Source organism: Phocoena sinus, chromosome 2 (genome assembly GCF_008692025.1).
Source record: "Phocoena sinus isolate mPhoSin1 chromosome 2, mPhoSin1.pri, whole genome shotgun sequence".
Taxonomy (NCBI): Eukaryota; Metazoa; Chordata; class Mammalia; order Artiodactyla; family Phocoenidae; genus Phocoena; species Phocoena sinus.
Window position 1 is genome coordinate 150,555,241 of NC_045764.1, and position 22,958 is coordinate 150,578,198.

Genomic DNA, 22,958 nt, shown 5'->3' on the forward strand with positions numbered 1-22,958 from the left:
AAAAACTACAATGAGGGCTTCCCTGGTGGCGCAGTGGTTAAGAGTCCGCCTGCCGATGAAGGGGACACGGGTTCGTGCCCCAGTCCGGGAAGATCCCATATGCCGCAGAGCGGCTGGGCCCGTGAGCCATGGCCGCTGAGCCTGCGCGTCCGGAGCCCGGAGCCTGTGCTCCGCAACGGGAGAGGCCCCAACAGTGAGAGGCCCGCGTACCGCAAACAAACAAACAAACAAAAACTACAATGAGGTATCACTTCACACCAGTCAGAATGGCCATCATCAAAAAATCTACAAACAATAAATTCTGGAGAGGGTGTGGAGAAAAGGGAACCCTCTTGCACTGTTGGTGAGAATGTAAATTGATACAGCCACTATAGAGAACAGTATGGAGGTTCCTTAAAAAACCAAAAATAGAATCACCATATGACCCAGCAATCCCATTGCTGGGCATATACCCTGAGAAGCATAATTCAAAATGGGCAGGGTGGGATAGGGAGGGTGGGAGGGAGGCTCAAGAGGGAGGAGATATGGGGATATATGTATACATATAGCTGATTCACTTTGTTATTCAGCAGAAACTAACACAACATTGTAAAGCTATTATACTCCAATGAAGATGTTGAAAAAAGAAAAAAGACACATGTACCCCGAAGTTCACTGCAGCACTATTTACCGTAGCCAGGACGTGGAAACAACCGAAATGTCCAACAACAGATGAATGGATAAGGAAGATGTGATATATATATATACAATGGAATATTACTCAGCCATAGAAAGGAACGAAATTGGGTCATTTGTAGAGATGTGGATGGACCTAAAGTCTGTCATACAGAGTGAAGTAATCCAGAAAGAGAAAAACAAATATTGTATATTAACACATATATGTGGAATCTAGAAAAAAAAATGGTACAGATGAATCTATCTGCAGGGCAGGAATCGAGACACAGATGTAGAGAACGGACATATGGACATGGGGGGTGGGAAGCGGAGGGTGGGACAAAATGGGGGATTAGGATTGACATATATACGCTGCCATGCGTAAAACAGATAGCTAGTGGGAACATGCTATAGAGCACAGGAAGCTCAGCTTGGTGCTCTGTGATGACCTAGATGGGGGAGGGGGATGGGAGGGAGGTCCAAGAGGGAGGGGATATAGGTATACATATAGCTGATTCATTTCATTGTACAGCAGAATACAACATTGTAAAGCAGTTATGCTCCAATTAAAAAAATAAAAATAAAAAGAATTTAAAAGTTTAAAACTTCAAAACAAAAAAGAAAATTCTCCTCCCTGCCTCATTTACAGACTAGTCCACCATACTTATAAATGAGCACAGTTACCAAGAGCTAGTTGGTAGATACTATGTATTTTTTAAAAGCCACATATTTTCCCAAACAAACCTAAATAGAAAGATGTCTCGTAGTACCTGGCCCACTAACAAAGTTTAGTGTGGATACAGATCAAACCTAACTTCTTTGCTCTTCTCTCTTGTGCTTATGTATCTGGGACTTGTAAAACATCAGTCTGTAAGCGTGGAGAAGGGGAAACGGATCTTATTCTCTATTCATTTCATATTTCAAATGTTCGATTTCAAATTGAACACTAATGCTAGATAATTTAATATTTAAAAGGCTCATTCATTAGGCTAGAGGATAGAACTTTACAGAAAGATGTCTTAGTGATCTTTCAACTGCTAGATCCAAGTAACTACCGCTTTTTCAAGATACCAGAACTGTTCCAGCTTCTTTCAGAATCAACAAAATCTCTCCTGATCAGCCTGACTTAATATAATCAAGACTTGCTGAAACCATAAGCCTTGTTTCAGTTTGAGGTAAACTTCTTGCCAGTACTCTTTGAAGTCACTCTAGGAAAAGTTTTCATTATAATTTTCTCGTTAAATACTTAAGGATTGAATTACTATAAAAGATTCTAACAGATCCTATCTCTTGGATTTAAGACAATTTGGAGGAGGAGCCTTGGAGAAAATAAGCTCTGTTGGGAGAAAAGAGCGCTGCTGAAAGCCAAGCAGAGGTGGTCTGATCAAAGGGCAATTCTGGGAAGGGTAAAGTCAAGATGATCCCAAGGCTGGCATGTTAGCTGCCTCTTCCTCTCAAATGTCTTCTCACACTTAGACTACAAACATGCTCAAGTCTCTCCCATCTGAAAAGAAACAAAAACCTTTCCTCCACCTGTGTCCTGCCCCACACTTCCTGACACCCTTAACCTTTAGCTGTCGCCCCCATCTCTTTGGTATGTAGCCGAAGTCCTGGAAAGAGAGGGCTCCTTAGCTCCCCTTTCTCCCTTCCCTCACTCCTGACCCCCTGCCCACCCCTAGGAACAGATTCCACAAGGCAGGCAGTGTCCCCTGACAGACAAATCCAACTCCTCAGGCTTTACTCTCCGGCCACTGTTGACCATTCCCTTCTTGCTTAAAACTTCCCTTGGCTGTGGCAATATTACTTTTCCGTGGTTTTCCTCCTCCTTCTCTGACCAAATATTTTCAATCATCCTTTACAGTCTCTTCTTTTCAGCAGTAGCTTTCTGGACCTTTGCCAAAACATATACACCCTGAATGCTGGTGTTCCACAGCCTCCATGCTTGGCTCTCTTTTTTTCTACGTATTCTCCCTGAACAACTGCACGTCTGTTAGACCCTTCTCCAGATTCTGATATCATCAAAATACATACAGTTGACCCTTGAACAACACAGGAGTTAGGGGCACCAACCCTCTGTGCGGTAGAAAATCCTTGTATAACCTTACAGTCAGCCCTCCGTAGACGCGGTTCCACATCTGGGAATTCAACCAACCGCAGATCCTGTAGTAGTGTAGTGTGTATTTTTTGAAAAAAATTCGAGTATAAGTGGACCCGCACAGTTCAAACCCATGTTGTTCAAGGGCCAACTGTATACTGTTAACCCCCAAATAGATACTACAGCCCTGACTTCTTTCCCAAGTGCTAGATCTCAAAGTCTGTCCATCCACTGGACATCTCCGTTTGAAGGCACATTCAATGTGTCTAAACTAAGGCTCATAATCTAACTCCCTAGCCAGGTGTACTTCTCCTCTGTTTCCTTTTTCTGTCAACGGCACCATCCCTCTAGTCATCTGAGTGAGAACCCTCAGAATCATTACTTATCTTTTCTCCTTTATCTCTTTTATATTCTCTTGCTCACAGGGTCCTCTTGAGTCTACCTTTCAAATATGTCCCTCCTCTCCATTCCCATTGCTACTGACTTAGTCAAATCTTCATACTGTCTTACTTCCAGTGCACTAGCCTCTCAACTGCTCTCTACCTCAAACCTTTCCTATATCCATGTATCCCACACTTTATCCACTAAATCTATCTTCTACTTTTTATTTTTAAATATTACTAAAGTAATTCAGATTTCTGGAAAAAATGATAGACTGAGTTGATGTGGATTTTCCTGTGCTCCAAACAGAAAGAGCTAAAGAAGGAGTTAAGAAACCACAATGAATAAAAAAAGGACACCATGAAAAACGAACAGATAGATCTGAGAAAGAGCCAAATAAAACTTCTGGAAAAAAATAATAGTCATCGAAATAAACAACCCAGTGGACAAGTTAAACACCTAATTAAACAGTAGATGAAGAGTGAACTTAGTTTACTGGAAGATAAATGAGGAAATTTCCCAGAATACATCACAGAGAGATAAAACCATGGGAAATATGAAAGAGAAGGCCAAAGACATGGAGAATAGAATGATAAGGTCCAGTAGACATCTGATAGCATTTCTAGGAGGCAAGAGAGAGAAGGGGGGAAGAAGCAATGTTTGAAGTGATAATAACTATATTTTCCAAATTGAATATGTAAGATGAATCTCAAGAAGGAAATCAAAATAAATCCACACAAAGATATATCATAGGGAAATGGCAGAACACCAAAGACAGAGAAATCTTAAAAGCAACCAGAGACAAAATCAGGTTACCTACAAAGTAATGATAATAAAATTGACAATGGACTTCAGTAGCAAAAATAGAATGTCAGAAGTAATAGAATATTTTTGAAATGCTTGAGGAATAAATAAGAAAATGGAATTCTACTTTTAGCTAGACAATCATGCAAATGTGAAGGTGGAATAAAGATGTTTTCAAAGATATTTTATTCATGGACTCTTAACAAAAGAACTTTTAAGAGATTTACTTCAGTGAAAAGAAAACAACACAAAGAATAAATAGGATGCAAGAAGCAATAGTGAGCAAAGAATGGAAAACATCTTGGTTAAGCTAAATAAACATTTACTATAAAATTAAGGTCTACCAGGGGAATTAAAGACAAGGTGGAATTAAAACAGGCAACAAAATGGAAGATGGGAGAAAAGTGGTACAAGAGAAAGGGTGGTAAGGTTTGTGTACGGTTTATGAAGAGAGCAGAAGAACAAATTACCTTTAAACTGTGTTATATATGCAAGCTAAAATTCCCCTGCTAAACCAGTAGAGGGGAAAAGAAGAGAAATAAAGAAAACTCTAATAGAAGACAGGAAAGGAGGAAAGAAAAGACAACAAATACAAAATAAATTGTTTTAAAAAAACGAAACACGTCAGTAAAGTATTTAAAATGCAGTGCTAAAGTGTATTTTGCTCTTCTTCATTGGCTGCCTACAGGATGAAATGCAAACTATTCAGCTGAATATGGTAAATCCCGTTATGAGTTGGCCTTGACAACCTATCTAGCCTCATCTAGGCCCACCACTACCTTGTGTGTATCTTGATTCGAGCCATGTGTACTGGTAGTTCCCTAAGCACGGGATCTGCTTCAAGTCTCTGATATCTGTTATTCTGTCTAGAATGACCTTATCCCCTCTTCTGTACTTGGCAGGCTCCTACTGTTCTACAAGACTTTTCCTGAAACAAACAAACAAACAAACAAACAAAAAAACAAATGCTTTTCTGTGATAGTCTCCTTGACCTCCACCCTCCTGGGCACAGTAAATGTTCTGTATTTCCATGGCACTTCTGAACATACCTCTGCTGGCCAAATTTCATTATAGTATAATTATTTAAATGTCCTTCTCCCTCACCTTGAGCTAATTCATCTTTGAATCTCTGGCACCTGGCACCCAGCAGGTTATTTCATAAATGCTTGTTGAATAAAAGATGAATATAGAGAATTTCTGAACAAAGTAGGAGGTTATTAGCACTCAGCAGTTTTCTCGGCTTTTGCAGCTGTGTCTTACCTCCACAATGCTCTTGGTCACAGTAGATCTCCCTCTTCGAAGTTCACTGGCTTCTCTTTCCACAAAACAGAGTGGTACTTTTCCTACAAGGACCAGAGAATCACTAGTGTCTGGAAATATAATTTCAAGGCCCAGATCTTCCAGATTTTTGTGGTAACACCTAAAGAGAGAACCTCAAATGTAAAAGAATTACTTCATTCACCTTTCAGTATCAGTTCCAAATGCTTGATAGTTTCTCAAAAGCTGCCAAAAGCTTTAAAACGTACAATATTTTTCTCACACTCATGGTTGTTTATTTAGATTTTATTATCAAATTTCCTTTTTGAATTACAGTAACCTTCATTTTGTTTTTCCTCTTTTCCGTTGAGAGAATCAATTTGTTTCTATGTCTTGTTCCTAAATGTTTTATTCTTCACTGAGGAATTGCTAACTTCTCCTTGCTGGCACTTAAAGACGTTTGGCACAAATAAAAGGGTTAAGAATGTTTTGAATCAGCACTAAAAGCAGGGAGATAATTAACAGCGGGAGGAACTGAAAAGTCCTAATTAACGGAATGTAAATAAATGGATCTGCCTCTAATATAAATTATACCCCAGGGAAAAAGATTTATTGGCAGTGGCATATTCCCAAACTTTAAATAAATTTAGAGACAATTCTCTCTTTTTTATTTCCAATAATTTGTGCCACCCCGAAGTAGGAAAATGTCCTATCTTGTGACTCATTGTATGATTTGCCCCCTCCTTGTGGCCTGGTGTTTTACTTTCTTCCCAGTATGATTATGGTAACAAAAACTAAGAATCTAGAATGTACCAAGGCAAAGCAGAATGGAAGCAATTACTGCAGTAACTTCACTTTCAGAAACAGCACAGCATAAATATTGACCGTTCCAAGAAATGGTAAGAGTACTCTAAGCCAACTGCTGGAAAAAATTATCAGGGAAACTCTATCCTATACTCAATAGCTGTGATATAGTGGAAAGAACAGCATTTGGAGTCAGACGACCTGCATCTGAGTGCCTGCTCCACCACTTAAAACTTGTTATGACCTTGAACAAGTCATGTAACCTCTCTTGGTCTCAGTGCCTCAACTGAGATAAGCAACAATAGTTATGCTTATACCCTGGCCAGAGAATGTACATTAGCAACATCACAACCTCGTGGTGGTACTAACGATAAGAGTCTCCTTTGTTCCTCTGTCACTGTTATCTCTAGTGGAGGACTTATAGTGGAAGACAGTAATTTTTTTCGACCAGAGCCTGGCGGCTGTTGCTTCTCATAGGAACCTATTGAGAGAAAGATGAATGGGTTAAGAGCAGGAAGTGAAGTCTTCCAGATTCAGATAAAAACGAAGACACAGTCATGGAATTATTATAATGCCTAGCAGCATGTTCAATGTTCAGTTTTAGGCTTTGAATTTCCATTATTAAAGTCAAACCAGTAAATATCTAGTTTGTTTATTCATTTTCGCAGTATTTTCTTAAATAAGAAATATAAGGCTTAATCTTACATTCAAATGAACAATGCGATGTTCCTGTAGATAGTCAACAAATGTGGTTTCAGTAACAGAGGCTGACTAATACGGATTACTGGGGAGATAAAAGGGGTTTACTTCACAACCCAGTGGCTCAAGAAGGCTCCCTCATTCTTCCAGAAGGATTTCCCAGGCTCTGAAGAGAACCAGTCAGTACTACTCTCAAATGGTCCAGGGCCTAGAGCAAGAAAGTTTTTCTAATACTTTTTATTGTATCTTTCCCAACTCTTAGGTCTTCATTTTATAAGGAAAAGTGAACATGGAAGTAACGTCACTGCCATTCTAGTCCATGAAATACCTCCCTAGGTCCTCAACTAACTCTACAACATTTGGGTTTTTTATTACTTGACCACAGGAGTAAAGATTTTTCTGGTATTTTACACCTTGGGGAACAGACTGCCTCATATGAGAAAAATGGGTAGCAAAGATTAAAAAGCACAGATTGATTTTGGAAGAATGCATAACAAATTAGCGATACAGGTTGCCTCTGGGGAGAGAAACTAGGTTGGATGAAGGGCAAGGGTAGAAAAGAGACCTTATTTTATTCCCTTTTGTACCTTTCAGACTTGAGCCTATTGGATTATACTACCTATTCAAAAACACATTAAATTTTAAAATAAAAACAATATATTGGGCCTTCTGAGCTGCCTGGTAGTCTCTGCCTGATGAACTGTGAAGGTAAACCAAGATCACATGGGCATGTGGAGGGGCATATCTTTGTGCTGAAAGTTGTAATAAAGTAGCCTAATCTTTAGTGTTGATGATAAGGATACAGCAAATACGCCTTTGACCATGTGTTAAGACCCACATGTTTGAATTAGTAAAGTGAACTACTGCCTTCTTTCAATTATAAAAGAAGCCATACCTGCAGGCTTCAGCTTCATTTTTTCTTTACCGTTTTTTTTCAGCTTCATTTTTTAAAAGGTACGATTCACCTTTTTTCACAACAGTCACAGTTAGAAAAACTCTTTCAGGTACATTAACTCTGCTGGGGAGTCTCGAATCTTTCCTAGTCCTCAGCAGATCCTTACCAATGGTCAGCTGCTCCAGTCGGATGCGCTCATGGGCAGCATGCTGGTCCACCAAGACCAGCAGGTTTCCACCTAGAAGACCAGCAAGCACCACCGGGTTTCAAATTCTCAGGTCAAGATTAAAATAATCATGTTGTGTTGAGGGAGAAAAAGCTTAATTCAAACTATTTAACAACATGAGCATAAGAGAAGCATACAGACTGAGCGATAACAACTGTATCTTTTATTTCCTAAAAAGTTAAAGTTACGGGAAAAACTAAAACAAATGTATCCCTGATGAAAAACTCTTTAGTTCATTAGTATTTCATTTCTAAAACATGGTGAAAGCCCTACATTCTCAATGTTTAAATACTGATTTTGCTTTATTAATTCAAATTTGATACAATGAAGGATCATTAAACCACACATTTTATAATCAGCTGACCTTGATTCGCAAGCTGCCCCAGAACCCATGAAGCATTCTACTACACTTCAGATCAGAGGTCAGCAATATTTTTCTGTGAAATGCCACACAGTAAATATTTTAGGCTTTTGGGACACATGGTTTCTGTCACAACTACTCAAATATTCCTTCTGAACCAAAGCCGCCATAGACATGTGAATATTGTAGCTGTGTTCCAATAAACTTTTTACAGACCCTGAAATATTAATTTCATATAATTTTAATGTGTCGAAAAATATAACTCTTCCTTTGCTCTTTTTTTACTATTTAAAAATGTAGTATACCTGAAACTAATGTAACACGGTAAATTAACTACCCGTCAATTAAAAAAAAAAAGTAAAAACCATTCTTATCTCCCTGGCTGTACAAAAACAGGTTATGGCTGGATCCGGCCCCCAGGCCACAGTTTGCCTTGCTTTAGACTCGGGCTTTGCAAACTCTGAACAGCAGACAAATCACCTGGGGATCTTATTAAGATGCAGATTCTGATTCAGTAGGTTAGGGGTGGGACACAAGATTGTGCGAGTCTAACAAACTCCCAGATGATGTTATTTACAGACCTTGATTTTGAGTAGCAAGGCTTTGCACTCTCAGGTGCAAGAGAGAAGCAGAATGTCCTGACCCCAAAGCCAAACCTACAGGGAAATAAATCCCTTTCTCACTGACAGGAGGACTGATCCTCTATTACATTAGTACATCTTTTTAGCTTGTAATTTTATTACTTTTGGCCAAAGGGTTGAGGTTTATTGTTACTGATTATATTGAAATAAAAGTTCTCCTCTTGAATTTGATCAAACTAGATAATGCCTGTTTTTCCTATTTCTACTAAAGATTAAAAAAATTGTTTGTATGACACCATCAAATTCATGGCGTAAGAGCTACTGACTTGAAAAATAAAAAGATTATGATTTTTCTGACAGCATGTTCAACCACAGAACAGGCCCCAAAATGTTGAATTTTAAACTCCTTTGAGGATAGGAGGAGTTGCAGCTGGTTGTGATGAATACTGAACATCCTGTATTGGGCAGAACAATGGAATAAATAATAAATTATGAGGGAGTAACCTCAAACTCAAAACCTGAGCCAATGTGAATCACCAAGAGTCAGGGACCCTACGAAATCAATCCTGCACCTGACTCTGGAGGAATGATTTATAGTCTACAAAATGTTCATGATATTTTCCATTCATTGAATGGAGCAGAATATATGAAGGTAATTTACTCATGTCAGAGCTGTATTTTTGATATTCCAAAATAACAGAATAGAAGCTTCATCAGGGCAAGGATTTTTGTCTGTTATATTCCTGGCATGTATAATAGCACTAGGCACATAACAGGCACTCAGTAAACATTTACAGAATAAATGAATGAATCCTTATTCTTTAGAGGATCATAACTGAACAACTGTATTTTATTATAGGTGGAAACATGCAATAAAAAATGCCATTATATGGCATTAATTTCACAATAATGTAAAACAATAGTATATTTATCCATTAAAAATATGTGCAAATATTAAAATAAAAGTAACTCAATTATAGGAATAGGTTGCTTTTGGTATTTGTAAACAACAATAAAAATACTTACATTTTGATTTCGAAAAATTCTTTATATAAAAGTACTCCTTGATGGCAGCTAACCAATACCGTAACAATCCAGAATCTCAAGAGCAATTTAACTGTCTGGGGATTTTGTGGCTACACCCGTCTCAGGTGCCATTAGTAGAGATTTTGGTATTAAACAACAAAGAATTCCAGGTAATCAAAACTTTAGAAGACAATCTATTCCCTTTCTAGAAGTAGTAAGACTACTAGAATTTGACCTTCACTAATTCTATATTTATGATAATTACGACAAAACTTTTGGTTACTTTACCTTTGATCTGTGATGACATTTACTAAATAAATTTATACTGTAAACAAGATAAAAAAAGAATATTTTGAAGTACAAAGAGAATGAACTGCTTTCAAACTTTAGAAGCTCTCGCCTGCAGGTCTACCCATCGGGAGCCACCTCCTCCAGTGGTGCTCAGGACTCAGCCACTCAGGCCTTTTCCAGAGCCTGACAGGATCAAGCATTCCTTGTAAATGGCTCGAGAGTCTCCCAGTTAAAAAAAAAGCCTCGCACCCTCACTCTCCTTAGTCCCTCTTCCATGTCACAGATTTTGGAGTCTCTCCTGTCCTATGTCTTCTCTGAAACAGCTCTCGTCTGAAGTCCCTGACCTCCACTGTCTGGAAACCTAGCAGATATTTTTGGTCCTCATCTTAACCTCTCGGCAGCACTTAGTACAAAGTCTTGGCTTTGCAACACAACCTTTGCTTGTTTTCTTCCTATTTCTGTTGTTTCATAACCTCTCTTGCTGGTTCACCCTTTCCTACCCAGCTATTAAATGGCGGAATTACTCTAGATTCAGAATCTCTCTTCCCCTCCTCACTCTTCATTCTTCTTCTAGGTGATAAAATATATACACGTGACTTCAGTGACTGACTTTATGCTGACAGCTCGGACTTAGATCTCCATGTCAGAATGCTCCTCGCATCCTAGACCTGTAATATTCCTGACACATTCTTGAACACTTCAAAGGGGTTTCAGGCTGAACTCATGATTTTCACCCTTCTTGCCTGCTTCTTCTCCAACCTCGTCCTCCTGCAACATCATCCACTCAGTTACATAGGTCAGAAAGCCAGGAGTCATCTTTGATATACCTTCCCCATATCCACTCCATCACCAAGTCCTGCTGACTTTATCTCCTAAATATCTTTCTCTCTAGGTCACCCTGATCCCAGCTAACCATCATTTCTTAGATATTGCAACATCCTCCTAACAGTCTCTCTGCAGTTACTGGGACTCCATCTCGACACGCGCTCCAGGCTCCACACTGCAGCCAGAACAGTGTTTTCAAAATGCAAATGTGATGTGACATGTGCCGCTGCGAAAACAACAATAAAAAAGCCTCCAGTTGTTTCCAGTTGGTGTTGGGAGGAAGACAAAGCTTGTAATTGGTCTTTAAGATCTGGCCGCCACCTACTTGTCTAGCCTGTCTCCTGCTCTCACACAAGGAAGGGCTTGCCCTGCTTCCTATCACTGAAGGAGAGGAAAGCACAAATTGCATATTATCCCCTCTGCCCAGAATACTCCTCCCTCCTTTCCTTACCTAGTTAACTTATACTTCAGATCTCACTTTACCCACAAAACCTTCCCTGACCTCCCTACTAAATCAAATCTCCCAATACAGATTCTTACAGCATCTTGTTTCTCTCCTCCATAACACTAGAGTTAAAATTTTAATTGTTTGTGTAACTATCTGTTTCTCTTGCATGAATATTTTCTCCCACCATTGTATCCCTAGCACAGTTCCTGGCATGCAATAGGCACTCAATCAATATTTGTTGAATGAGTTAATGTTATTATTTACAAATTCTTGTTGTTTTATTAAAGCAGGTCACCAAGAGATTATATGTAACTCTTGATAAATCTATCAGAGTTCATCATATAAACTTTCTATTATTATAAAGGGAACACATTAAAACATTATTAAAAAGTCAAAGACTATAAAATATTTAAAGAGTAAAAGATGAAATTTCCCCTCTGCCCATTTCCATTCGCACTCCCAAGGTAACCACTCTTAATAGTTTAACATGTATATACATGTCTATGTATATAAAACTAAATGTACTTTAAAACTGTTGTTTCATAATATTAATTTAGATTGGTTTTTCCTAATCTGTCCAAATCATTGAAACTGTGTCGTATATTAAAAAAATAACCTTAAAAGGAGGTTGTCAGAAGACCAGCTGGGGCTTCCCTGGTGGTGCAGTGGTTAAGAATCTGCCTGCCAATGCAAGGAACACAGGTTCGAGCCCTGGCCTGGGAAGATCCCACATGCCGTGGAGCAACTAAGCCCGTGCACCACAACTACTGAGCCTGTGCTCAAGAGACCGCAAGCCACAACTACTGAAGCCTGCGTGCCTAGACCCCGTGCTCCACTACAAGAGAAGCCACCGCAATGAGAAGCCCATGCACCAGAACGAAGAGTAGCCCCTGCTCACCACAACTAGAGAAAGCCTGCGCATAGCAACGAAGACCCAACGCAGCCAAAAATAAAAAAACCAAACAAATAAATAAATAAATTTAAAAAAAAAAAAAAGAAGACCAGCTGGTTACTGAGGCTAAACCTCATTCTTACCTGCCTCACCATTCTCTTCAGTCTTAGTGCTCATTACACAGGCAATAAACTTGTTATCCACTTGCTGGAGAACCTGCCATACATTCAAATAAGTGGTACAATACTAAATAAAGATTAACAAAGGCTTATCTGCATAGAGAGAGACAAAACTGTACTTAATTTAAAGTTGTTTGCATTATAACATTCATATGTAAGACTGAGGACAGGTGCTGATGAACCTGAGGGAGTCATTAGGAAGGAAAAAAGAATAGGCAAGTAGAGTGATCAGAAGACAAAAGGAGAGACTACAAGGAAACAGACTGAGGCATCTAAGAGGATTAATGCTAATAAAACTTGCAAGTAGATTTGAAATGTTCCCAACAGAATGACTCTTATTAACAGGTGATATGACTAGAGATTTATTAATACGACCAGAGATTGCTAACAAATAGGTCTGAAAAAAATTTGGAAAATGTATGCAAAAGCAAGGAAACCCATCTTGTAGGAGCTAGTCCATTAAAGCTGTAAGTTAAAAGCCACCGGTGGCTTCAGACCTTGGTGGCTCTGCTCTGCCTAGATCGGTCTAACCTCCTAATTTGTTTCCATACTTAAAATAAGGAGATGAAGACAGCCTGAGTGGCGTAGAGAGAGGGCAAACTAGAAAAGCAGATGAGAGAAGGGGTCCCTTCTGTTAATGGAACTCCTCAATCTGGGGTCTCCTAAGCCATATCATTTGTAGCCTCATACAATAGAGGGTCATTTAAAAAGGGGCATTGTTGCACAGTTAAGGACAATTTCTCTACATTACTTGGTTGATTTACAAATACAAATTATTGTCAGTATAGAAAGTCAATATATAATCCTTGAAACTGTGAGCCTGAATCCATAATTCATCCCTCCAAACCTGCTCACACTACAAAGGACACTTTTATCTTTGTAATTATAATTAATCCTTCGCTTTTTCTTCTGATGATAAAAGTTTCAGTAAGATTAAAAAGAACACATGTGCCTTGACCAGGATGGTCTATATCATCAAATAAATCCAATTTCACAAGAGTTAGTCTAGCTTAGGTTTTATATATATATATACACACACATATTTTAATGAGATTTTACAGTCAATCTTTTACCTGCATGGAGTGAATCATTTCTTTGGTGAAACGATAAGGATACAAGATGTTGTGAATTTTAACTGCTAGGCTCTCAGCCTGGCCGCTGCTAACGTCAACAGCAACCTAGAAAGACCCAGATCAAACGTCATTTACACTGTAATCTTTTATGTCTGCAGAACTGTTTTACCCAAGATCTCAAAGTGCTTTACAAACATTCATTTTCACAGAACCTATTAGAGGTGGGTTGAATTCAGGAAACTTATAAAAATTCAAAAGGCTTTATGAATTATTACTCTTAAATAATAATTTTTGCTTATACAGAAAATTACTGACAAACACCAATACTTTCAGAATAACAGTTTGCCTGCGCTTCATGAGCAAGTCCTTAAAGACATCTTAACCGATGAATCAGTAACAAATGCTCATATACGCTACACCTGTATTACAACACACAAAGCGCATTGTGTGATAACCCACACAATGGAGAGGATGCATACTCAGGTCCAGTGGTGAACTGTTCCTCTAGCAGATTCACTGCTTTACCTAATGATAACAGTTTTTATTACCACCACCCTAAATACTTTGCCAAAGCTGCAAGTCAGGGTTTCTGAGAGTGGTAAACACACTCACTATTCACAAAGTGGTTACACATGTATAACCCAAAATGTCCGAGCTTCCAAACTGCTGTGAATTCTGATTCCTCCTCTCTACAGTAAATATTAATTTCCAAATAAATTATTTGGAAACATGCTCACTTGCCATTCATAATTACAAATGAATATAGTCATTCGTGTCCATACCCAATTTAAATGAAATTCAAATTTTTAAATAACAAGCAAAGAAAAATTGCTGCAGACCTACCTCTGGATAACGGGCAAATACTGGGTTGTCCCATTCTGAGAACAAAGACTGAAGCGATTCGGGACCAACAGCGCCGTCCCCAGTAGCTACAGCAAAAGGGGACAAGTAAAGTTGGCATCAAGAGCCTCAGGGAAGTGGGTGAATGGTGAATGGTGTCTCATGCTTGGTGTGGTGCAGCCTCAAGACCAAAGATCAGACACATTGTTCCCACATACTGCAAATGTGCAGCGTTTGCTGTATCTCTAAATTGTTTTGATCTGTTACTTTTTAAACTAAACTTGATGACTGTATCTTCTGGCACTATAGCTTTTTCTCCAAACTATTTGCACCAGATATTTCAGAATACAAGTCCAGAAGAAAAACCAGTTCAAATTAGTAGCCTCACTTCTTTTAGGTAAAATTATACCTTATCTATTTTTAGAAATGAAGAAAAGAAAAATGATAAATGTCTGTAGCTTTGTTTGCAGATAAGAATTTTGCTTATATAAAACTAATGCAATATGGACTCAGCTCCAATCTTTACAAATAAGAAACATTTTCTCAATCACAAGGCACCACAGACTGCATGATCACACAGTATTGACCTCGTCTGGAAAAGTAATTTCTGATCTAAAAGCATGCACTGAATTACTTAGTTCTGCTGTTAAACAGGACTGTGGGGAATTCCTGGTTCCAGGAAGGCACAGCTGGCACTGATCAAGCTCAATAACACAACCCTGCTTTGTTTTCTTTAAGCTAGGTGGCACAGTATGTACTAGGTGTTCTGGCAATCTCTGTTAATGCCCCTACCTCTGTTATTCTGTCTCATCACAGTCCTCTCTTCCCGGGCTCTAGGAAGGAAAGGAAGAACAAGGTCGCTTCTAAAAGGACGACACCTGTACTGAGATCCTAAATATAAAAAAGAAAAACCTAGACATTTGAACTCAAAAAATAAACTAGTAAAAAATTAAGTTACATAAAATCTCTTTCTGCACAAACTGAATTAAGACATAAGGCAGACTACTGAACAACAGATTGAGTCAGAAGTTCTTTAATGAAATTATTCTGCTAACTTAGGAATCTGCATTAATGCTTAGTCCTATTAGCCATCTATATCAGACAGAATGAGGAAGAATAGATCCCCAATTTTCATGCCTCTTATTCCCAATATATGTGTCTCTCTATATGTGTGTGTGCCCAGTGTGTGTCTAACATTTATCTCATCATATTATAATTGTTTAGATGGCTGTCCTCCCTAATAGACTGTGGACTCTTGAAAGCAAAGCCAGTTAATCTGCAATGTGGCAGCTCCAAACACAGTGTGAATGACCAGCAAATGAGTGAATAAGTGAATAGATGAATGAATGAAAGGTTCACAACTTAAATCCCAAAATCCAGTAAGATCTGGCCCAAATTCTACCCTCCTCTCTGAAGGATGATAAGATTTGAGTTTTAGGAACAATGTTGAATTTGACAGTTTTGAACAGGGGCAAAACATGATGAAACTATTATTTCAAAAAGATAAACGTGTTGGACAAAAACTGGAGAGAGATAAATTCAGAATGATAAAAGTAAAGTGTGAGGTGAAATAAGGTTGTGTCACTATCAACAGAAAGGACAGCGTTAAAGACATTTTAAAGAAAAAACTACCAGGGCTTGAAGACTTGACACTATTCCTTAAAATTACCTTTATAGATCCTCTCTTCTGTCCAATTAAATTTACCTCTTAACAGTTCATCTCATGTGATGTTTTTTGGGTGGTTCAACAAGTCCTACTGTTCTGCTTCGCACCAGCCATTTCCAGCCATTTCCTCCCCGTGAATGGAGGGTGCTCGGAAGCCATCTTTTCTTCGAACTAGTTTCTAGACCCTAACTACTTAATTTTTCATGATGAATCTCTGACTTAACATGACTCTCAAAAGTTCACCACAAGACTTGCTAACGCAGGCGTTGAGCAGGTTGAAGTGTTTTACACATCTAGATTTGTTTAACAATAGCAGATGTTTAGGTTGAGCATGGCAGCCAAGTTTGCCCCCCTTTGTTTTAGCAACAACCATCTCAGTTTAATGTGATCCAGTTATTTTTTGTCACCATATCAGAAGCAGTTGCATTTCAGGAAGATGAGGTGCCAGTGCCTTAGATTTACCTCTGATAAGCATTCACTATAAATCAGGACACAAAACTACATACGTTGAAAAACACTTGTGTCTTTACGAGCCGTCTGCTAGTCTCAGGAGCAGTACTGAAGAAAAGGGTTTTCTTCTATTTAATATTTTGAAAGTTACTACAGTGATTATTTTTTTTACAAGGAAAAAAACTGGAAACCATTGAAAAATAAAAGCCTTATTTAACCTTAAATAAATCAGAGCCTCCTGTTAGAGATACTTATCCTAGGGAGAAATTATAAGTTAATTTGCAATTACCTTCATACTATTTACATTCTTTTGCAACATTCAAGACTTTTAATACAGATGAACATTTAGTGTTTATCATCCTGATGCAAAACCAAGATTATTGCCAGATGGAAATCAGTTTTACCATCTCCCAACATCTGGCTCTCAACACGCTGCCAAAGCAATGTCACTTTTAATGCTGACTGAGACCTGGGAACTCAGAGTCCTAGCCTAGGCCCCAATGTGGCCTTGTGGTCTGATCTAAAAGCCACATTACTGTCTTTCTGAATAACAGCCACTCATACAGATCAAGATTATTAGCATATGTATTATAATAAAGTACATTTGCAAAGTATGATTATAAAAATACATACTTAAACTATATTCCCCAAAATTTACGGTCAAGTTTTTTTCTTTAAAAAAAAAAAAGTTTATAAATGTACCACTGTACTGAGCCCTAGATTTTCCTGGGAAACCTAGGATGATTACAGGATCATTCTGGCCCTTTACCTGGGAGCTGCAGAGAGCAACTTCCAGAAAAATACCACGCTGGCATTGCAGGTGCCTTTAAAGACCAATTTCTTAGAGAGTTGTGTGTTTGGGAGAGAGGGGAAAGTGGGGTAGGGAAACACTGTAGATCTTCTCAACTATCAATAGCACCATTTTCATTAAAAACTGTCTCACCCTCTTGCACATACCTACACCCATAGACACATATACATACACTTCCATTCTGTATCATTCTTTCACTGTATTTTTATGTTTAAATAATAATAGACCTGGAGAATTTTCACATACATTTTATAATTAAGCTTCAAAATATTCTATCTGCTGAGATAATCTCTTTGAACATGATTATCTTACTCCTTAGCCATTATTCCCACCTTCCAAAGCATTCATGCCAGTGAACACCATATACTTACCATTCTCAAGTAGAACATCCACAGCCATAGTTGTCAGGTCTTTAGTACAAGCAGCCCGAACGTCCTCAGTAGGAGCAGTGAATGTGCTAAGTCCTGTTAGCTTGTTGATGTAAACCATTCTTCCCAGGGCTACATCAAAATGCTGCTGCCAATCCAAAGAACATGTGTTGGACTCTTCATTTTCAGAACAAGTTCTTGCTATAGATTCCTCACTCTGACAACAAGTTTCATTTTGGCCAGCTGTGGAATCTTCTCCGTGACTCACTAACATTCGACTCGGAGAGTCAGGACTTCCAATCTGTTGTTCTGAAGCTATAAGAACATCTGAATCCTTACCGATAACTGTAGAATGATCATAGGGCAGTACTAAAGGAGTTTCTGACATCACAGAGTTCTCTGTTGTATTGTTAGAATATGTTTCACTGTCTTTATTGAAGGGATTACCCTGTGTGACAGAGTCCGACATTGGGATGTTGCCACTTTCTGGTTTTTTATGCTCATTTTTAAATAACTTACAAGAATCTAGGGTTAACCCACTGGACAAGTCACTGTCTTTCCTACTGGAATCTGATTGTGAAAGTTCATCAAAATGACTCGTCATCTCCATTGTTTGAGTCTCTCTTTCGGAGCCTTTCAATCTGGATAATTTAGAGGCTAGTGATTCAGGTGACTTCTCAACATCCAAAGGCTTTCTGTTAAAATGAGATAACTCCTGTAGAGGTATAGGGCTTTCTCTTAAGCAAGGCATCTGTTCTTCCAAACAACTGTCTTCCTTGGAGAATGGTAACTTTTCTGAATAAAACATGTGACTTACTGGTTGACAACTACTATTTGAATCATCATGTTTCATAGTAGTGATTTTACAAATACCAGAGTTGTCTAAGTGGTTTTTGTCTTTCCACAGAATGTCAGGTTCAACCTGAGGATTGAGATCGGTAGTGATTTCTAAAGTGATATTTTCCTCCACTTCTGTATTCAGAGGATTTTTAATCTTCCCATATTGCCTCTTAAACTTCTCTAAAGATCCTAGTTGTGAACTTAAGCTTAGCTTCTTATGAGCTATGGGTTTGGCAGAACAAATCAACTTACCTGTTTTCTCACTACCATCTGAACCATGTCTACCCCGAGTGAAAGAGGATGTGTCAGGTAGTAAGCAACCTGTGTACGATTTTTTACTACTTTCCTGAAAAACAGCAAAATTTTTATAAGTTGCTATAGGTTTGTTCTCTAGCCCATAACTTACATTTGTTCTGCACAATCTTTTGTTGGGCAGTTGAGCAAATTCTTTACTTAAAGTGGTGGTTAAATCTTTGGTGTTTGGAGTCTCAAATGAATGGCATGTTCTATTTCCAAATGTTTCTTTGGCACTCACAAGACCAGGTTGAACATAATTTTTAAATAAATGTTCTGTTTCAGTTGATTTATTTTGCTCATTTTGTACCACATGAGTTATGAAACCAGTGGAACATAATTTAACTTGCCCATAACTAAAAACATTTATTCTTCCACAATTACTAGGTTCTTCTTTCCTTTTCTCTTCTCTCTGAGCACCATGTGCTCCCGATAATGTTGTCTCAACAGGCAGAGGCTGGCATCCCATTTCAGTAGCATCCTTAAATCTCTCTGGTTGATTCTGAATTCTATTCTTTTTCGGGATGTTGGCAGCCATGCCATTAGCAGTAGTACTTACTTTCTGTATTTCTAGACCTTCTCCACTCCCCTCAAAGTGATAAAGTGTCTGAAAAGGGCTTGCAGACATTTCTGAACTGGCTCCACATGGATTTTCTGAAGAGTTAAGTTCCAAGCAAGATTTTTTATGTTTCTCATTTGCTCCTGATTCTGATGCTTCAGCTGTCTCTTGTTCTAAGATCCTTGACTCTGAGCAAGCGCTATCTTCGTTTTGTAAAGATGACTCCATTTTACTATGGGCTGGCCCATCGGATTTGTAAGTGTACAAAAATGAATCATTTGTCTTTTTTCTGATAGCTTCCGAATCCCTAGAATTCTGTGTGCTTATGTTTTCTACAGGAGCTTTTCTTTTCACAGCTTTTGATTGCAAATTAAACATTTCACAGGAATCCAAAATATTATTACATGCTTCTTGGAAATTGACCTGGTCACACTTCTCATCGGAGGACACTTGCTTCTGAAGAGTGGCACTAAATGAACTAAACTCATTTTCTTCACTAAATTCCTTAAGGTCTTCACTTGATAATTCCACAAATAATTTTTCTTTCTTTAAAAACATTTTTACTCCTTCCTGAATACAAACCAAAACAGTATCCCAGTTCTGAAACTCAATCAGAGTTTTTGCTGGCTCCAGGCACACGTCATACTCACAGAAGTGGCACTGCATGTTGATTACATATATACCATGGAGTTCTGGGTTAGACCGATGCCGAGGACTTGAATTCGTTTGCCTACTGGCAGAGCCGTTCTTTGGCTTGCATATAATGCTTTCTTTCCTTAATAAAAAGTCAATGAGTTTATGCAACTTTGTCCTTAAAACTAGCCTCTTGTTCACAAACAAAAACTGCATATTCTTATTATAATGTGCTTCAGAGCTGATATAGCCACTAAGCTCAAACTCCTTATATTTAAAATCTATTTCTCTTAACTTTTGGGACTTACCCAGTCCATAAATTTGACAAAATCGGGAACATATGTCTTTGGTTTTAGGGAGCTGAAGAACCATGGAACCAGAAACATCATTTCTCAAAGAGAAAGAAATGGAAGGGTGCATGAGTGAGAGAGCTTCTATCCTCTGCCTAACCTTCTCAAACTCCAGTCTAGGATCCATGCATTTCCTCCTTACAGGTAACTGATAAAATAGGTTATATACGGTGACTGTTGTCCCAGCACTTGGTCGAGTCAAGTCAGCTTCACAAGCTTTCAGGACTTTTCCATTCTGAAACAGCTTCACAAAAGTTTTCATTGACTTGTTTTTCTTGGATGAAATTTCCACAGCACTGGCCATGTCAGCTATACTGGCCAAGGCCTCCCCTCGGAAACCATAAAACCTTGGGTTCTCCAAGTCCTGTACAGAGTCGCATTTACTAGTGAAATAACGATTTCCCACCTTGTCTACGTCATCACTCCCCATCCCAAATCCATTGTCTATCACCTGAACTTGGAAGGTTTCCATGTTTACCCTGACAGCCACACATTTTGCTTCAGCATCGATACTATTGAGGGCAAGCTCCTCAACACACTGGCCTAAGGAGCATATAGCCAAACCAGAACGCAACCTGGCTTGTACTTCAACTGACAAGCACTTGATCATGGCAGGTAGAAAGCTGGTGAGAAAGCCAGGCACTGGTTCCCTTTTCTGACTGGAAATAATTGCCTACGGGAGGAAAAACAAAACACACACACACACATTTAAAGCTTCGGAGTTACACGGCATCAACCATTTCTCTCAAGCTTTATAAAGAAATATTTGAGGTAAATGAAATCTCTTACTAAACCACATTGTAAAACAAAACAAATTATAGCTCTGATCTCTAGGCAGATCACACAGCTCTTGTTTGGTGCAGTGATTTTAACATCCAAAACAGCATTCATAATTTCATAATTTTTACTGCTCCTCTCTAAATCCCATATGCCCTAAAGTGAAATCATAATCACACTTGAAGTTGACCTGCAAAGACATGTTCAAAATGCTAATCACTTCACCAAAAACAGATGCCTAAATTACACTAAGAAACATTAGCTAGAAATTCTTCATGAAAAAAAAGTCCAAGCTAGTTTCATAACATTTATACATTACACAATAACCATGACTTTTAGAAAAAACTTATAATGAAGTGTTAAGACACTGTAATAACTAGGGTGAAGGAACAAGAGGAAATAAAATCAAATTATGTCAAGAAGAGATTAAGATTAATAATAGTAATTATTATTATTGGCTAAATGTAGTTATCTCAGGGGAAACAGACTAAGAATGGGAAAGGATAGGACAGGAAAATTCCTTGTCATTGTAAGCCGTTCTGTATTTGATTTTTAAATATTGTTCATGTATTACTTTGATAAGTTTTCAGAAGGCCCTTACTATTATTTTGTATTTTGGTCTTTACAGATGGCTTCAAACTACCTTGGCAATAATCATGATGGCAAGGGGCTGTTTAAACTTGATTTTAAGTTTTCTGACAGGTAAAAAAAAAAAGATTATAGTGCAATTAAAGGTCCCCTCCCTTCACAGCTGAGAGCAGCATGGGGGGGACCTCTCGCAAGTGGTAGGGCTAGTTTTTCAAACCCGGTAAAATCAGAGCGATAATTGCAGATCTGACGATTTCTAACATCATGAACTTTGCAGCTGGCAAAAAATGAGAGGTAAACGTTTAATAAGTATTCCGACTGCTACCCAACTCAACGATTTCCTGATTATATCCCAGTCCTTTCAGGGCTCCTGGGACAAACGGGACGACTCCATCCGGGTTCCGAGCTAATAAGAAAGCATCGGGGAGCAGGGCGGAGGCCGCCTACCCCGCCAGACCCAAGCTCCACCCCCATCCCCTCCCCCAACTGGCAACCAGAAACCCCAGCCGGCAACCAGAAACCCCAGCCTGCCCAGGCTCGGGCGCCCCGCTGAAGGCAGGCCAGGGGGCTTCCCGGAGCCCCTGCGCAGCTGGCCCGTAAGGTTGGCCCGCAGCGGTCGCCAGGACCCTTCTAGTGGTAGAAGAGCTCCCGGAATCATCCTTTCGTCGCGTGCTTTTCCCCAAGTCACCTCGTATCGCGCCTCAACAACTCCCTGACACCAACCGCCTCGGACGCCGGACGCGCGCACGTTGGCTCGCAAGGCTCGTGCACGCGAGGTTCACGCACGCGCGATCCCGCGAGCATGCGCTTCTTAGCTGCCCCGCCGAGAACACCCTCTAGTCCGTGACACCCCAATGCGCATGCGCACCAGGTGTTCCCGGCTTCGGTACTCACGTGTCCCAAGGTCTCTTCTCCCTAGTACCCCGAATTCTCAATCCTTTTCCCGTTTTAGCATGGCGTGAAAAGCTGTTTCTAGCAATTTTTACTTGTTTTTTCTTCTTTCCCCTTCTCTCATCTCTCCTTTGCACGTACGACCATTTAATTCAATATATATTTTATTTGCTTATCGTCTATCTTCTCTCACTAGAATGTAAGCTATATGAAGGTATGGATTTTGTCTATTTTTGTTTGCTGCTGTATCCCCATGGCAAGAACAGTGCCTGGCTTATGTTAGGTACTCAGTTAATTAATAAATCCAAAGCCTTCCATCTAGAGATCTATAGTATTATTTCAGAGCTGCAAAAGACCAAGAAACTATATAGCTCTATTCTTAAGTTACAGATGAGGACGA

The 22,958-nt window shown here is 39.0% G+C and overlaps 1 protein-coding gene across 9 annotated transcripts in view; it reads right to left on the bottom strand.

The window, feature by feature from the left end:
- MLH3 (mutL homolog 3) overlaps nt 1–22,498 on the bottom strand; it is a 28,526-nt gene extending 6,028 nt beyond the window's left edge. For 2 of the 9 annotated variants that reach the window (XM_032621974.1, XM_032621971.1), the window contains exons 1-8: nt 22,356–22,498; nt 17,630–20,975; nt 14,335–14,420; nt 13,492–13,596; nt 12,383–12,455; nt 7,756–7,827; nt 6,365–6,476; nt 5,195–5,354 (exon numbers count right to left, since the gene is read on the bottom strand). In XM_032621974.1, the coding sequence (XP_032477865.1) occupies nt 5,195–5,354; nt 6,365–6,476; nt 7,756–7,827; nt 12,383–12,455; nt 13,492–13,596; nt 14,335–14,420; nt 17,630–20,912 (3,891 nt within the window). In that variant the 5' untranslated portion in view covers nt 20,913–20,975; nt 22,356–22,498. Of the gene's footprint in view, nt 1–5,194; nt 12,029–12,382; nt 12,456–13,491; nt 13,597–14,334; nt 14,421–15,123; nt 15,223–17,629; nt 20,976–22,355 lie in introns of all 9 variants that reach the window. The other 7 variants (XM_032621968.1, XM_032621969.1, XR_004348333.1 and 4 more) reach the window with 7 other exon arrangements.
- Nucleotides 22,499–22,958: the final 460 nt, after the last annotated feature.